This window comes from Spodoptera frugiperda, chromosome 26, assembly GCF_023101765.2.
Source record: "Spodoptera frugiperda isolate SF20-4 chromosome 26, AGI-APGP_CSIRO_Sfru_2.0, whole genome shotgun sequence".
Taxonomy (NCBI): Eukaryota; Metazoa; Arthropoda; class Insecta; order Lepidoptera; family Noctuidae; genus Spodoptera; species Spodoptera frugiperda.
In genome coordinates this window covers 9,739,699-9,756,503 of record NC_064237.1, presented here as the reverse complement: position 1 = coordinate 9,756,503, position 16,805 = coordinate 9,739,699, and the positions used below count along the sequence as shown (strand labels likewise).

Sequence of the window (16,805 nt, the reverse complement as noted above, 5' to 3'; positions counted from 1 at the left end):
TGCTTTTCGAGCCGGAGCCCCAATAAAACCCGCTAGGTAGTCCGCAGCTCAGGACATTAAGATCCTAAGACATAAATAATATATTAAGGCTCATATAGCCAATCCGCTACAATAATCATAAAAATCAACACTCAATTCTACTTTTAGTGAAACAGATACCGATTGATATTCTCAATTCGGTAGGCATTCTCGATTCTTAAGACCGTGCGTGTTAAGAGTATTCAGGAACGCTTAAATTTACTGAGATTTAGTACCAAACCAACCGAATTGAGGCTTGGGAAAATGCCAGGAGAAAGTAATGCCGGTTCTTGTAGGCTTTCCAGTATTGTATCTTTATAAAGATTTCTTATACCTACTGAGTATAACAGAGATATTTTTAGATGAATACTTATAGCTCAAGATACTCGTTGAAGCAGATTGTTTCATTGATTAAGATGTGTCTCTTTATTAACGGGTCAATTCCTGAGCTGCAAAAAACTTTCTTTTTTTTTATACCACGACAGTGGCAAACAAGCAGACGGCCCACCTGATTGTAAGTGGTAACCGTCACCTATGAATGTTATTTTTTATTATTGACCTATGTTATTTAATCTTCAGTTTTTCGAAAAAATAAAGTTTCAGTTAGTCTGTATTATTTTCAGTGCAGCATAGAATTTGAGAAATATGACAATAGTATAATGTTACAAGGCCTAGTCTATTCTCCTATCAAAGAGGAGTGTTCCTCGTCCTCCTGAGACGACGGGGCTCCATGAGGATTACCCAACATGTGGGCAAAAATTGCTCCGTGTTTATAATAAAAATGATAGGTCTAAATATAGTAACTTCTAATAAATATTAACGTTAGAACTCTGACGCTTCCTAGGTTCCTAGTACATTTGAAAATCTTTTCGTTTTGGAAACTGTCTCTGTAACTAAGAGTGAAGCAGTTTGTGGAGGTGTTTGGAACAGCGGGCGAGCTCAGTAGAGTTTGTTACTACTTAACCAAACTTCAGCAACGCTTAGCGAAAGAATGAATATGGATTCCTGTTCTTATGTAGTTTCTTTTAAAGATTACTTTTATATGTGTTTTATTTACTTGATAAGTACATACTTTTATAAAGAACTAGAATAAGTAGAAGTTTTTAAAATACTTACCTTTTGCCTTGTGTTTGGCTAAAAGCGAGCCTTTGTTCAAACACTGAGCCAAATCAAGACTTACATATTTCACGTCGCAAAGATCACTATCAAGGTATCAACATTTTGATTCGATTTCGGGTGGAGAAGTACAAATCCGTAATCACGATAAGGCTTAAATTGATGGCATCAAGCATATGTTGAAAAAACTAGGACCATCTACAATGGGTATAGCTTCGAGAAACAAAAGGTCTAATGTTAAAGTATGAGTTTTCTACAAAATAAAATAAACATCGTCACGCCTTTTATCCCCAAAGGGGCGGACAGAGGTTTACATTATGGGATGAAATACCACTGTACAATGTACACACACATTTTAATTTTTTTATGTTATGTCCCATGTAATAGGGGGTGAGCCTATTGCCATAATTATATACCGGGGACATTTCCAGATTCCGAAAATATTTCTACTAATGAAATATTTTCGAATAAGCGAAAATAACCCTGTAATACTTTGCCCAACGTGGGAATCGAAAACAAGACCCCTTGCCTAGCAATAGCACTGAGCTACTCACTATAATAGATAGCAAAATATAGCAGTGATATTAAAAGAATGCAATTTCAAAGGGAAATCTTATCCTTGGTTTTATTGAGAAAACTGCCAGGCAGTGTAAAATATAAATCCCTGTTTCTTGGTAGAGATTTTTCTCACTCCTGTGTTGTAACGATACCTGCTGCTGACAGTTGAGACTCAGCCATATTTTTTATTTCATCTCCAGAACACTAATAACTGCATTGCAGTGTATTTCCGAGTAGTTCACGTTGACACTAGAACATTTTACTTGATTGCTTGCTAACGTTTAGCTGTTATGGATATTTCAATTTTGAAAACTAACTATTGGCAACCTTTAAGAATGAAGTGGCACCATAAGAAGAGAAAGAAGAACTTTTTTACTTACAAACTTAACTTTGTGCTACCTGTTACGGAAGGCACGCATTTTTAACCGATTTCAAAAAAAAGGAAATTTCAGTTTGAGGTGTATGTATGTTTGTATGAGATTATCTCGAACTGATTTTGATGCAGTTTATAAAGCAAGTATGTTTCAGACTTAGGAGAAGATATTAGGGATATTACCTGACTTAAAAAAAATGGAGGCGGTAAAAAGTTGAAAACAGTTCCCTTTTGTTAAAAAAACGTTTATTATTACATCCACTATTAGCCAGTTATATTACGCCTACCATATAACTAGAAGCAAATCATAAAACATTACAACAACGGCATAAATCTAAGCAATATTTACAAATCCTTCCAAACAGAAGATTGAACTAAATTCTAGAATAGAAACAAAGTTGATCAAAAACACAGGTTCAAGTGTGAAGTTCGGTAGAAACTTGGTCATGACGGTAGATCGTACTACCAAGAACATTCAAACATACTTGGAGACAAGAAGTCAAATCCACCGCCACAGTTGATACTTTGCAAGTAAATCTACGTGAATTCACCTGCAACTCCGAATTCGTATGTAAATTTAATTTGATTTGGGTCAACAAAAGACAAAGTGTTACATGTTTTTATGCACATTTGCTCTGATTTTGCTTTTGTTGTATTATTTGATAAGAAACTATACCATCTATCTACCAATCATTGTTGTCAACTACTTTATGTAGGCATTATTAATAGGAATATACCTAAAGTACGGCCTCAGACAATCTTACAAAATGTTCTCTACTGCAATATCAATATTTTTATATACTAAATTAACACTCTAAACGCCACGGGGATTACCGGTGACCGGCTTTAGCGGAGGATTTGCCTTCAACAGTTTTCTATTGGCAGTCAAAGACTTCATTAAAAACACGGTTTACTCACGTAAATATTTGGTGTTGTGCGACGTGAAGTATGAACCTCAAAACAGATCGCGATGAAGTACTTCAGTGGACGCCTTCTGAGTCATCTAGACCATCGGGACATAGGATATTAAGTCAAGTCAAGTAAGTCTACGCTCTAGAAAATAGTAGAGCTTTTTCTCTAAATATTTACGTGAAGTAAACTGTATTCTATTGTTTTTTTTTTAATAAAACGTTGCCCCACATTAGGATTTTCTCAGACATACAATTTCACGTGCACATGACACCTAGACCAGAAACAACAATTTGTGGATCACACAAAGAGTTGCTCCTTGCGGGAATCGAACTCGCTACACGTTGCGCGGCAACTAGTTGCCCAGCCACCGCGCCAGCCGTGCAATCAAAATTGAAACCTTCCTACAACTTATTACGGTAGGTTTTTAAAAAAAGCACAGACAATGTAAAGTGGATCTTATGTAGAATACAAATTAGAATTGTTATCTAATAAACGTAAGCCGTCTACTGTCTAAGTTCCCTAACTCAATAATAGAATGCCACTTATAAAATATTCATTTAAATTCAAACTACAACTCTACTACTTAATTAGGTACTAGAGTATACTCGTAACTGCATTAGATTATTTAATTAATTACTTTAGCCCCTAAACTGTAGATTAGTAACACAAATATGTATGCATTAACTTATTAGTGGTTGATGAAATAAACTAAAGAGTATGAGTGTTTGGCAAACTCTGAATTAGATTTGAACATATTACTCGTATACTAATTATAGAACTCAGCATTCAGTTTAAGTTAAGTATGGGAAAATTAGAACTCAGCATTTAGTTTCACTTTTTTTGAGGGGGGAAAATCATCTAATGATTTCTCCCGCCTTGGGCGAGGCGAGAGGGAGTGTCAGACTCTTACTGACTAAAAACCACCCCGTTCCTACTCCTTCTGTTCGAGCTGGAGCCCCGGTAAACCCGAAAAGCCCGAAAAACTTCCACATGCCTTAAAAATACCCAGTTTTCTTGATGAAAAATTAACCTCTATTTACCGTCAAAAAGGGTTTTCTGTACTATGAAATTGATACTAGAAACGTCTTTGATATTTCACTAATTAAAAGTAAAGTTCAACTAAGTTCAAAAAAGACTAGAAAAAGGCGAATATTCGCTTCCAGTTGGTAAGTAGTCAATTCAATTACCTAATGGGTTGCCGTGCGGAACACACCTCTTGCGATGCTACGTGAACATAGTCCAGGAGGCCGCACTTTTTGCTGCGCGAAATGAATTGAATTTGACTGCAAAAAACAATGAATTTGAGAGCAACTCTTTGAGTGATCCACAAATTGTTGTTTCTGGTCTGGGTGTCATATGTATGTGAACTTGTATGTTTGTAAACGCACCCACCTCTTGTGTCGTGTCAGCGTTTTTTATAAAGACGAAAGACGAAAAAAAATAAAAAAATCTTAACTTTTTTTTATGGAATGTTATTATGTTATCTGTGCAAAGTAGGTACAAAATTATTCTTAAAACAGCAACTTAACACAGCTTCTCAAGCAATCTTCTCTTTCTTTCTTATTTTATTAAATTTGTTTTGTTATTTTATATTTACTCTGAATCCAACATTATATCCTTACACTAGTTTACAACATTAAAAACTGTGTATGCTAACTTCCAGAATCTATGTCATGTACTCTATCTATGCCGTATCAATAACTAACCAATGCGGTAAATAATAATATTAATTATTGTTTTATAATACAAAGATATTAGTGTTATCGTAAACATATTTTTCTTTAAACTGAGGTATCATAAAACCGTTCATTAAATGCTCTAAAGTTAGAAATTCATACGTTTCTAATACCAATACTATCAGTTATTTTGATGGATTGAATATTTAACCGCATTTGTAAGTTAATCGCGTTGTTTGCATAGTGATCCAGACATCGATGATAACGCTTTGACTTCACACAAAAACTATCAAAACATAATTACAATTACCCATTTCACAGACATCATAATTTTAGCATATTATTTAATCAAACGATGTTTTCGCATAAATTGGTGTCTAGCTCTTGGCCTATGCTGCCGCGCCTCAACCTCTTTCATGGTCTAGCCTGTTTACGTTGCCTGAGTAAAGTCTGACTCTAAACATAGAATTTAACAACGTTTAGACACGGAATGAGCCCCGCCTATGAATCTACTACTCTGTTGACTTCAACTAAATAGCGAAGCTAGTTTAAAAACTAAAAAGCATCGCGGAATGTTCCTGACGGTGACACCTTTGAGTTAAAACTTGAATTAAAATGAATACTTTTTCAGTTTTTGCAAAAGTTTAATGTTCGCTGTAGTTTTTTTTGTTGTGTTTCGTGTGCATCTGTTGGCAACGTTTAGCAATTTTGCGGTGCCCTAGATGCTTTGCAAATGTTTTGAAAAGTGCATGCTTGCCAATTAACTGTTTATGTACTTTCTCTTAGTCCTATTTGGCTCAAACATTATAAACAATCACGCTTAGATTATATTTAAGTTGTGTTACTTTTGTTTTGAAACTATAACACACTTTCTAAGGTCCTTATTAAAAAATAAATGGTGTACATTGTACAGTGGCATTACGTGCTATGATGTGCACCTCTGCCTACTCCTTCGGGGATAAAAGACGTGACGATTTGTTATGAAAATTGTTAGAAACTGGAATGTGTGAATAACCAAACTTAAGCAAATGAAACTACACCCTACGTGATAACGTCTTACAATTTTAGAACGAATTTAATAATTACCAACACCTTTATACCTCTGGTAGTAAGCTGTCATAATTTATTGTTGAGAAACACAGAGTAGTAACGAATGGAGTGCTACTTGACGAAACAATTCTCAAAGAAACAAATCTGTTGAAGGCAAATCCGCTAGCGCCGGTCACTTTTGCCCCCCTGGCGTTTAATAACCATTATTTTATTTAGACTTTTTTTTTAGAAAAAAGTTTTGAGTCTCTTGGTAGTTTGAGATAATGAAATAAGCGGAGGCTCATAATGCACTTGATGTTAATAATTTCTAAAAGTTTGACTGACTCCATTATATTAATATTCCTGATAGAAGATTTTAAAAATGTACCATTCATGTATCATTCAACCAATGGAAAATCCACGTTGTCCAACACAGTTTGGTTTGAACGAGTTTGAAAATATTTCGATAGTAATTATTTGATCAAGTTTTATTCAAATCATGGTTTATATTATACGCTAATAATATTTCACGATAATACATTACCAACTTATACTATGTATTTGGTTTTTTTCATTGTTATATCGTCATTTGTTTACTTTTGATTCTTTGAACAGCTGCCTTGTGTATAACCGACTAATGTACTAAAAATAAAATAATATATAACTAATAAAAAACAATGCTCAAATCAGTAGGATTCGTTCCTATATTTGTACTTGTATAAAATTTTAATATGCCAATCTTCACTTAATTATGTATTTTTAGAGTAATAGCAAAACTGAGACTTTTTTCAAGCTTTCTTGTTCAAACTGCTAAGTTGCCGGAGTCTGTTTTCTTATGAGTATAATCTGGGTGTTTATAAGACCCGAGTCAAAAGGTTGCTCATGGGCAGACGTGCTGCATCGTAGGTCGCATCATCACTTACCACCAGGCGAGATAGCGGCCAAACGTGGACCCATCAAATAATAATAGAAAAAATCTTAAACAATTGGATTTCCTCCTGTGTCACTGGTGCATTTACAAATATACAATTCCACAATGAATTATTTCGTGCGGTAATCGAACTCGCGACTAATTTCACAGCAGCCGATTGCCTAGCCACTATGCTAACTGTGTAGTCTGACAGACATCTCAGTTTCACTGTCATACAAAAAAATATATGATGACTCAGAAGGCCTACTAAGCATCGTCCTATACAGTATATGTATATGATCAGTCTATCTGTTTCGGGTTGTTTAAAACATCTACTAGGGAAAACTTCAAAGAAAACAAATGGCGTAGTAACAAAATAACACATTTATTAATGTAAAGTTATAGAAACTTATTCTTTATTATAGTCTTCTTTGATAAGTTCCGATCCTCTTTCGCCCACCATAATGCAAGCTCCATTGATGTTACCACTTATGGTCGAAGGGAATACTCCAGCATCGATCACACGCAGGTTGTTCACACCGTGGACTTGTAGCCTGCTGTTCACTACCGACGTACTTATATCAGATCCCATTTTACAGGACCCCATGGGATGGAAGATTGACGTTACCAAGTTTATACAAATACACCTCCAGTAATCTTCACTGTCTAATTCGTACTCATTACATTCTGGCACGTCCATACTACCAAGAAAAGCATTAATCTTCTTGAAATATGGAGTGTCCAAAATTTTAGTTGCCATTTTAATACCAGCTACTGCAACATCCAAATCTCTACTATCGTCGAAATAATTGGCGTAAATTAGAGGTGCGTCTTTAGGATCGTTGGATTGCAAAGCAATGTTACCTTTGGAATAAGGATGCAAGAGAATGTTTTCAAAGAAATAAAGCGCGTGATTTTTATTTAAATTTGTTATTGAGTCTACTACAGCGTCATTGTAGTGAAAAGCTACCTGTAGAACACTCTTAAGTAAAATGTTATTTTTATTTATGATTGTAAGATGATTTTGAATGTTAGGGAATGTGGCATTTTCGATTGTAGAGTAAAATGCAGCACCATCTGTTATTATACTACTCTGTGCCAAATAACCTTCTCTTTTAGTTATATATTTAAGAACTTCACCTGTCAATTCTAGTAACGATTGTTCTCCGGGTGCATTGGCATAAATTGTTATCGGCAATAAAGCATGATCTTGCAGATTTTGTCCAACCATCGGAGAATCAACTAAAGTTTCTATATTATATGATTCAAGATGTTCTTTAGGACCCACACCAGACAACATTAACAGCTGTGGAGAACTGACAGAACCAGCACTTAAAATTATTTCTTTAGATGCGTAATAAACCTTTTTTTCTCCGTTTTTCTCGACTTCAACACCATAGGCTGATAAGGCGGTGTCGTTTATCAAAATTTTGGTTACCAAGGTATCTTTCATTATGACTAAATTTGATCTGTCTTTGATTGGCTGTAAATATGCCTTATTAGTGCTTTGTCTGACTCCATTGGTTGCTGTGGCCGTTATTATGCCCGAGCCTAAAAAGTTCGCTGCTTTTAAATCAGAGACTCTCTTAAATCCAATTTTATCCCATGATTCAATGACATGATCTGTATAAGTGCGGAGAGTATGATTGTACCTATTAATTATTAAAGGACCATTATGGCCGTAGACATCTTTGATATTTGGATCTTGTAACATTTTCTTATTTTGAAGACTTTCAAGTTTCTTGAAACATCTTTGTACGTCTTCTACACTCCATTCTTCGTTTCCTGCGTCATACCAGTTTTGGTAGTCTTGAGTGTTACCTGGTACATATGCTAAAGCATTTATGCTACTACTGCCTCCAAGCATCTTTCCTTTCGTCCATCCCACAGAACCGTCTTTGAGCCCTTGACTTGTGATTCCATTGTTAACTGTTTTGTATTGCCAGTCATGTTTACTTCCATATAAAAGTGTTTGCAGGCCAGGTATCTAGAAACGGTAAAAGAAAGCTTGAGAAAACCAGAACTTAAAATTAGACAGATAAATTAATAACGGTACATACATCAGATGTAATAGGCGGGTCTCCTCCGGCCTCTAGAAGTAAGATGTTCCAATCCTCTATTTCACTTAATCTATTTGCAACTACACTTCCAGCAGATCCCGCACCGATTATTATGAAGTCAAATTCATCAGAATCTTAAAAGAAAAAAAAATGTATACAATAAAATAATTCCCAATGTACAGTCAGCCTAGTTATTTGGTATTCACGTACGAAAATAGTTCAGTACAAAGACAGCAACCATTGGTTGGCTACTGAACAGATCAAAATGCGTAAACGTTATTGTCTAATGTCACAATTTATACAAGTCACTGTTAAACTTATTTTTTTACGAAATAACTTAATTGTATCTGGTCTAGATCTGATTTTAACTTACGCAGTTAAAAATAGGTAGCTAATGAAAATACGAGTAGAATGTAGGAAGTTAATAAAAAAATACTTACCATGATTAATTGAAGATCCCAACAGTAAGTCATTTAAGAAAAATAAGTTAGCAGTAGCAAAGCACTGAATTATCGCTGCTAAGGAGCTGGGACCAGCAGCTCCTGTAAATTGCGACCAACACGGTGCAGCCGTGGAGCTGAAAATATTCACTATAAATTATTCGGAAGTTTAAAATGTAATTTCAAACTTTAACCAGATATTAAATCACTATCACAGCAAAACGTACCTTAGCGACATTTTTGACAATTACAATAAGCGCGCAATTGATAAACACGTTTGCTTTTATATTCACGTCTGATCTGTGTTTTTAGGGTTCCACACTCAATAAGTAAGGTGGATTCCCTATTACTAAGATTCGGTTGTCCGTCTGTCAGTTTGTTTATCTTTCAATTAATTTTGTTTTTCGTCTGAGACATCAGGTTGTATCCAATGAACCATGACAGTTATTTTTGTCATGTTATCATGACAGGTACTTTGACAACTACTAACGCTACAATAATTAACTAAAAAACAGTACAACAAACGAGTTTTTATCACACGTCTTGTCTCATTTTTCTCCATATTGATAATGACAACAGGTCTACACTTAAAATATTCACACAGTATTAACTTCAAAATTACATAATTAAATGAACATAAAACGGAAGAAACGAGTAATTAATGGGGCTCCCCATACCTACAACGCCTTGTTTACCGTTTTGGTTGTTAGATAAAGATGTGGTACCTACTCTTCAATTAGTGGGGCTCTCAATACAATGGTATTTTTGCCGTGTTCATTGATAGATAAATATGTCGATAGATGTCATTTACATATATTTTTTCATTTCATTGTCAAAAGTTAAATTTGTTATTCCAGATCATAATAACCTATCCTCGTGCTAAATTTCATTCCGATACCGTCAGCCATTTTGACGTGATTGAGTAACATACTAATACAAACTCACTATAAGTAAGTTCTAGAACTTGACAGAAAAGACACAAACATTATTGGGCTCTTTTAAAAAATAAACTGTGACAAGACGGTAACAGTTTTTGTGTAGTTTACATGCCGACAACTCTTTACAAACCCTTAATTAATTCGTTATTTACCAGGCCAGGTATTCTTATACAAATATACATTGTCATTACATTGTCTTTTATTGTCGTAGGTAGAATCTGTTAGGGCAGCACGAATTATAATGAGTTCGTTATTTAATAATGAAATATTTTAAAAACACATGTACTTTACACATAAGGCAGCGAGCTCAAAATTTTATGTAGATGTTACGGTAAATCTGATTAATTGAAAATTATTAATAATTTTACAAAATTATTAATAATAACCACACGTTTTGGTAAATGAGAATAATCGATCGGAATTTATTACTTTTAGTAGTGATTATTAATAATTCACGACACATATTGGTGAAAGTAATAAAATAAATATAAACCCAATGTTTTTTGACCAGCAGGTATTTATTTATAATATTAAACACAGTCTTACGATTATATTAATTAGAGATCACACAAACAAGGTTACTTGTACTTGCTTTAAACCGAAAGGACAACAAATTCACATATTCTGAACTAGAATATTAAATAGTGCCCTTCTACATTTATCTGGGCTCGCTGTCATTGCAGCGGTAAGTCCCCTGTGAGGGGGTGCGGTGCCAAAAGACCTCCCCGTGGTGCACCCTGGGTACAGGTAATAGCCCCCCTAACGGGGGTGATAGGGTTGGAGTGGCTATTGCCTGTAGCGAACTTTTGGACGGGGCGGAAGAACCCGAGATGGGTTCTGGGGGCGGCGGGCTTTGTGATGACACATGGCCTGCGCCTCCGAGGGGGCGTCATTCCACCCGTCTCTCTGACTTAGCAGAGAGCGTGGCGGAGAGGCAAGGACGGTGCTCGTTGTGCACTCACCCTGCCAACGAGCAGCATCGGGGCACAAGTTGTTCCTGACTGCAACCGTTGATATCGTAATCCGGGAAGATGTCATGGTCATGTTTTATGACTCTGAACGGGACGAGGGTCTTGGCTTGGTCGCCCGGACCGCGAGGAAGATAACCTCTATAAAAAATTCCTCCAATACCAAGTTCTGGTGCGTGGCGAGGGTATGCGTGGCTGAGGAGTAGTGTCAGTCGCGAGCGCACCCCCAGCTAGGGGACCGGTGGACCCTCTAGTTGGGATACAAATATACACTTACCCAGGTACAGGGGCACTGCCTGGGTGGACTGGATATTTCCCCCATACTCGTGGGAACTTTATGAAGTCAACTGATAAAACAACACCACCAGATGAGGAGAGGGCAGGTGAGCTCAGCTCGCCTGCAGTAATCGTTTTTGAGAGCCCTAGTGGCTCTGGTGCCCATGGGGAATCCCCCATACGAGCGCCAAATCGGAGGACGTCGGACTCGGAGTCTGACGCCCCACCCGTATCCGACGCGAGCGTTAGGTCAAAGCGCCTAACGCGAGCGTCATTTAAGCGTCCCAGATTGGAGGAGGACCAGGAGGGACTGGCGTTGTCCTCCATTACGCAGGAGGCACCAGCCCCAAAGATCTCTACGGCCGCAAGGGGTAAGGGCAAGGGCAAGGGCTGCAAGAGGTCGGCAGCCACTGCCCGCACCGAGACAGCCAACCGACTGTCAGATTCCTCCATAGTGGACGTGACTTGTGTCGAGGGTTCAGAGGCTGAACATGACCCCATTGGTCTCCGCCAGACCATCAAGGAGGAGCTCCGCAGGGTGGCTGCAAAGAAATCCCAGCCTGCCAGAAACGAGCAGATGAAGTCGGCGGAGACCACCATAATGACAGCGGTCTTTAAACGGTGCGGGGTGCCCTCAGCTGAAAAAGTCCACAGTGAGCTGGCCATAATGCGGCAAGAACTGGCGCGGTTGTCGGCCTCTAATGCGGCTCTGGAGGCCGAGCTTCAGGCAACCAAGGCTGAACTCGCCGCTTCACGTGGAAGCCGACCCCAGCCCATGTCGGAGTCTGACATGCTCGGACTGATGCGGCGGGAGATGGCTGCTTTCCGGCAGCGATTTGACGTGCTGGAAAGTAAGGTCCTCCGTCCACCACTAGCAGCGAGTCAGACGGCCTCGCGGTCATATGCGGCTGTTGCGGCCAAGCCTTCGACCTCTTCCGGTCAGACTGGCCGCGACACTCAACCGCCGGCGAGGGCAAGAGCGGCTCCTCCTGCGAGGGCCCCGGTGCCTCCACTAGTTTCGGTGGAGCCACCACCGAATGCGCCAATAGGGCGCAGAAATAAAAGAAGAGGGGGAGTAACGGCTCAGCAGGCCGTTGGCCCGGTCACAGTTATGCCTGTCCCGCCGGCAAGAGATCTCAGTGGTGGCGAGTGGCAACTAGTCGGCGACGCGAGGAGGGTCGCCAAAGAAGGCAGGAAGCGCCGCAAAAAAGCGCAGCGGCAGCGGCGCCAGCAACAGCGCAAAGAGAAGCGCGCTGCGGCCTTGCTTCGCGCCCCTAAGACCGCGGCTGTAGTTCTAACACTACAGCCCGATGCCGTCCAAAGGGGCGTTACATATGGCGACGTCCTCGCCAAATTAAAGGGGGCGGTGACTCCCGCGGAGTTCGGGGCACCTGACGGGTTTGCAATCAAGGCAACTGCGACTGGAGCCCGTCTACTGGAGGTCCCCGGCGCGACTAGCGGTCCGTCCGCAGACGCCCTCGCTGAAAGGCTCCGGGCGTGTCTTAGTGCGGACGAGGTTCGCGTGTCCAGGCCCACAAAATGCTTGGATCTGCGAATAATGGGCCTGGACGACTCCGTGACGGAACAAGAGGTGGTGGCCGCTGTCGCCAGGACAGGAGGGTGCCCTGCTGAACAAGTCAAGGCAAGCACCATCCGTCCGGACAATTCGGGGTTGCGCACAGTCGTAGTGAGCTGCCCCGTCACAGCGGCCAAAAAAATTAAGGAGGGCAAAAGGCTCCTGGTGGGCTGGGTCTCGGCGCAGGTCAAGCTGCTCGAGGTCCGGCCTCTGAGGTGCTACCGCTGCCACGTGGGCCATCATGTGAGCGTTAAATGCACCTCGGAGGTTGACCGCAGCGACCGCTGCTTCCGCTGCGGTCAGCCCGGTCACAAGGCCGGTACGTGCACCGCCCCGCTGCACTGCGACGCATGTGCAGCGGCTGGCAAGCCGGCCAATCACCGGGTCGGGAGCAAGGCCTGCTCCCCGCCTACCAAACCCAGGGGCAAGGGCAGGCCCTCCGCCACCCCCGTCGTTTCCACCGCCGCCGCCGCCGCCGCCGCCGCCGCGGTCGCCACTACTACCGCCGCCGTAGCCACCGCCGGCTGTAATGCTGCCAGGGAGGAGGTCGTGATGGATTGCCAGTAATGAATCCATTCCGCCTCCTCCAGGCGAATATCAACCACTGCGCCGCCGCTCAGGACCTGTTGCTCCAGAGCATAGCGCAGTGGTCGATCAATGTTGCTGTGGTCTCCGAGCCGTATTTTGTCCCGCCCAGGGATCACTGGGTTGCGGATCTGGACGGCTCGGTGACCATCATCTCGTCGGCCGCCGCCGGTACCCCGACTCTCGAGAACGCTCAGAGAGGCCGGGGTTGTGTCGCAGCACGGTTCGGAGAGATCGCTGTGGTGGGCGTGTATTTCTCTCCGAACCGAACTCTCGCCGAGTTCCACAACTCCCTGAGGGAGTTGGTCGCCGTCGTCGTCGGGTTCCGTTCCCTCCCCGTACTTGTCCTCGGGGACTTCAATGCCAAAAACTTGGCTTGGGGTTCCCGGTTCACTGACGTTCGGGGTAGGATGGTGGAAGACTGGGCTCTGGAGACAGGCCTAGTCGTCCTGAACCGGGGTTCTGTCCCCACGTGTGTGCGGATGCAGGGTGAGTCGGTGGTGGATATCTCGTTCGCCAGCCCCGCTCTGTCACCCCGTGTTGTTGACTGGCGCGTTATGGAGGAGGTGGAGACGTTTTCTGACCACCGGTATATCCGGTTCAACGTCTCCGCCGAGTCCGCGGACCCGCCAGTCAGACAGGCCCCATGTGGCCCGCGTTGGGCGCTAAGACAGCTGGACCGGGAGCTTTTCCTGGAAGCCGCAATCGTGCAGGCCTTGACATTGACGGGGAAGCAAGATGGCTCCAGGACGCCATGTCCAGAATATGTGACGTGGCGATGCCCCGGGTCCGGCCAGGTCAGCGCAAACGCCAGGTGTACTGGTGGTCGCAAGAGCTGGCTGCTCTGCGCAGTGCGTGCGTAGCTGCGCGCCGCCGGTACACTAGGCACCGCAGGCTCCGTATCCTCCCTCCAGACGCGGAGGTTAGAGAGGCGGAGTTGTACGAGGGATACAAGGCGACAAAGGCCGCCCTCAAAGCGGAGATCTGGCGGGCTAAGGAGGAAGCCCGTCGGGAGATGCTGGAGTCTCTGAACAGAGACCCGTGGGGGCGCCCCTATCGGATGGTGCGTGATAAACTCCGCACTTGGGCTCCCCCACTGACACAGAGTCTCCGGCCAGAGGTCGTGGAGGAAGTGGTCGGCGCCTTGTTCCCCCGACTACGGAGGGGCTTTACCCCTCCATCCATGACTCCGCCCCCTGCGGTGCCCAATGCGGGCCACAGCGACGACGACGACGACATCGTTCCGGAGGTGACCGAGGCAGAACTGAGAGCGGCGGTGCGCCGGATGGGCGCCAAGAACACCGCCCCAGGACCCGATGGCCTGCATGGCAAGGCGTGGGTCCTGGCCTCGGAGGCTCTCGGGCCTCGATTAATAGGTCTCTACAGCGCATGTTTGGAGAGGGGCCAGTTTCCACTTCAGTGGAAGACGGGAAAACTGGTCCTCGTGAAGAAACCAGGGCGCCCTGCGGACTCTCCGTCCGCGTACCGGCCCATTGTGCTGCTCGACGAGGTGGGAAAAGTCTTCGAAAGGATAATTTCGAACCGCCTCGTCGCGCACTTGTCCGAATTTGGGCCGGACCTCGCGGATGGCCAGTTCGGCTTCCGCAGAGGGCGCTCTACGGTGGACGCCATCATGCGCGTAAGGGACCTCACGACGGGGACTGCAGTGTCCAGGGTAAGGTCGTCGTGGCGGTGTCTCTAGACATCGCCAACGCCTTTAACTCCCTACCCTGGAGCTGCATACTAGGGGCACTTCGGTACCACCGGGTGCCTACCTACCTCCGTCGTGTAATCGAGGCCTACCTGTCAGACAGGTATGTTACGTTCCCCGGTCGCCAGGGCGAGTGGAACAGGCGAGAAATGTCGCGCGGTGTTCCACAGGGTTCGGTTTTGGGGCCGCTCCTGTGGAACATCGGTTACGACTGGGTGTTGCGCACCGACCTCCCGAACGGCGTCAGCGTAATCTGCTACGCCGACGACACGCTGGTGCTAGCGCACGGGAGGTCGCACCAGGCGGCGGCCAATTTAATGACGACAGCGGTTGCGATAGTCGTTGCAAGGATCCGGCAATTGGGACTCGAGGTGGCGCTCCACAAGTCCGAGGCCATGTGCTTTCATGGCCGCGGGAACGCGCCACCTCCAGGTGGGTCCCAAATAACGGCAGGAGGGGTTACCATCGGCGTCGAGACGACGATGAAGTACCTAGGACTCGTCCTCGACAGTCGATGGAACTTCGTGGAGCATTTCCGACGTTTGGCTCCTAAGTTGGAACGGACGGGGGCTGCGCTTAAGCGGCTCCTGCCCAACCTCGGGGGCCAAATGCCTCCTGCCGGAGGTTGTATGCGGGGGTCGTGCGGTCCATGGCCCTCTACGGCGCCCCTGTGTGGGCGCCGAACCTGATGCGGCGGCCAACTCGGACGCTGCTCACGTCCCAGAGGGTCATGGCCATCCGAGTGATCCGTGGATATCGCACGATCTCCGGGGAGGCGGCGAACCTCCTTGCCGGATTACCGCCGTGGGATTTGGAGGCGAAAGTGCTCGCGCGCGTCTTTAGTCTGCGCGCCGACGCGCGTCGCCGGGGCGAAACTCCGCTGCCGCGCCAGATTAGTGCGTGGCGGGACGAGCTCCGGCGCGATCTCATGGCGGATTGGCAGCAACGACTGTCGCAACCGAGGGCTGGGCTCGCTGTCATTGCAGCGGTAAGTCCCCTCTTTGAGGAGTGGCTAGAGAGGCGCCATGGCGTCCTCACCTACCGCCTGACGCAGGTGCTTACCGGACATGGGAGTTTCGGTAGGTTCCTGTTTTTGATTGGGCGGGAGGAAACGCCCGGGTGTCATCACTGCGAAGACCGCCCGGAGGACACGGTGGAACACACGGTTGCGGTCTGCCCTGCGTGGGCTGAGCACCGCCGTGCCCTCAGGGAAGTGATCGGCGACGGCGACCTCTCGCGTCCGGCTTTGGTTCAGACCATGGTGCGGAGCGAGGGGGACTGGGATGCCGTCTCCTCCTTCTGCGAAGCAGTTATGCTAGCTAAGGAGGAGGCGGGACGCGTGAGGGAACGAACTTCCTCACGCCCTAGCCGACGCGAAAGACACTCCGGGCGTCGGGGATCGCGTGACGATCTCCGGCCACCGTAAGTGCGGGTCTGCGGACGGCGAGCAAGGGTAGCTCGCCGCCCGACCAGAACCAGACCCGTGCGTGCGGCGCGTTGCGTTCCGCGCGCGCCTCAAAGAGCCATCAGACCACCACAGATGGGGCCCAGTAGGGCTGATGCTTAATCCGGAGCTGCGGACTACCTAGCGGGTTTACCGGGGCTCCGGCTCGACAAGCAGGAGTAGGAACGGGGTGGTTTTTAGTCAGTAAGAGTCTG

General features: G+C 44.6%; 2 protein-coding genes across 2 annotated transcripts; one reads left to right on the top strand and one right to left on the bottom strand.

Moving 5' to 3' along the window:
• Positions 1 to 6,957: 6,957 nt before the first annotated feature.
• Positions 6,958 to 9,345, bottom strand: LOC118264394 (ecdysone oxidase-like). The gene is made up of 4 exons (XM_035576887.2): positions 9,320 to 9,345; positions 9,093 to 9,229; positions 8,653 to 8,786; positions 6,958 to 8,579 (listed from the first exon to the last, which is right to left on the bottom strand). The coding sequence occupies exons 1-4, from the start codon at positions 9,328 to 9,330 to the stop codon at positions 7,002 to 7,004; spliced, it is 1,860 nt and encodes a 619-aa protein (XP_035432780.2). The 5' UTR covers positions 9,331 to 9,345; the 3' UTR covers positions 6,958 to 7,001.
• Positions 9,346 to 11,335: 1,990 nt separating this feature from the next.
• Positions 11,336 to 13,417, top strand: LOC126912555 (uncharacterized). Its single transcript, XM_050705145.1, has 2 exons — positions 11,336 to 12,522; positions 13,273 to 13,417. Exons 1-2 carry the CDS (start codon positions 11,336 to 11,338, stop codon positions 13,415 to 13,417), a joined length of 1,332 nt encoding a protein of 443 aa, XP_050561102.1.
• Positions 13,418 to 16,805: the final 3,388 nt, after the last annotated feature.

Coding starts and splice junctions, on each gene's coding strand:
- LOC118264394 (XM_035576887.2), bottom strand. Junction 8,787..9,092: donor GGGATCTTCAATTAATCATG/GTAAGTATTTTT, acceptor TTTTCTTTTAAG/ATTCTGATGAATTTGACTTC. Junction 8,580..8,652: donor ACCCGCCTATTACATCTGAT/GTATGTACCGTT, acceptor TACCGTTTCTAG/ATACCTGGCCTGCAAACACT.
- LOC126912555 (XM_050705145.1), top strand. CDS start 11,336: ATGAAGTCAACTGATAAAACAACACCACCAGATGAGGAGAGGGCAGGT. Junction 12,523..13,272: donor CAGCAACAGCGCAAAGAGAA/GCGCGCTGCGGC, acceptor TACCAAACCCAG/GGGCAAGGGCAGGCCCTCCG.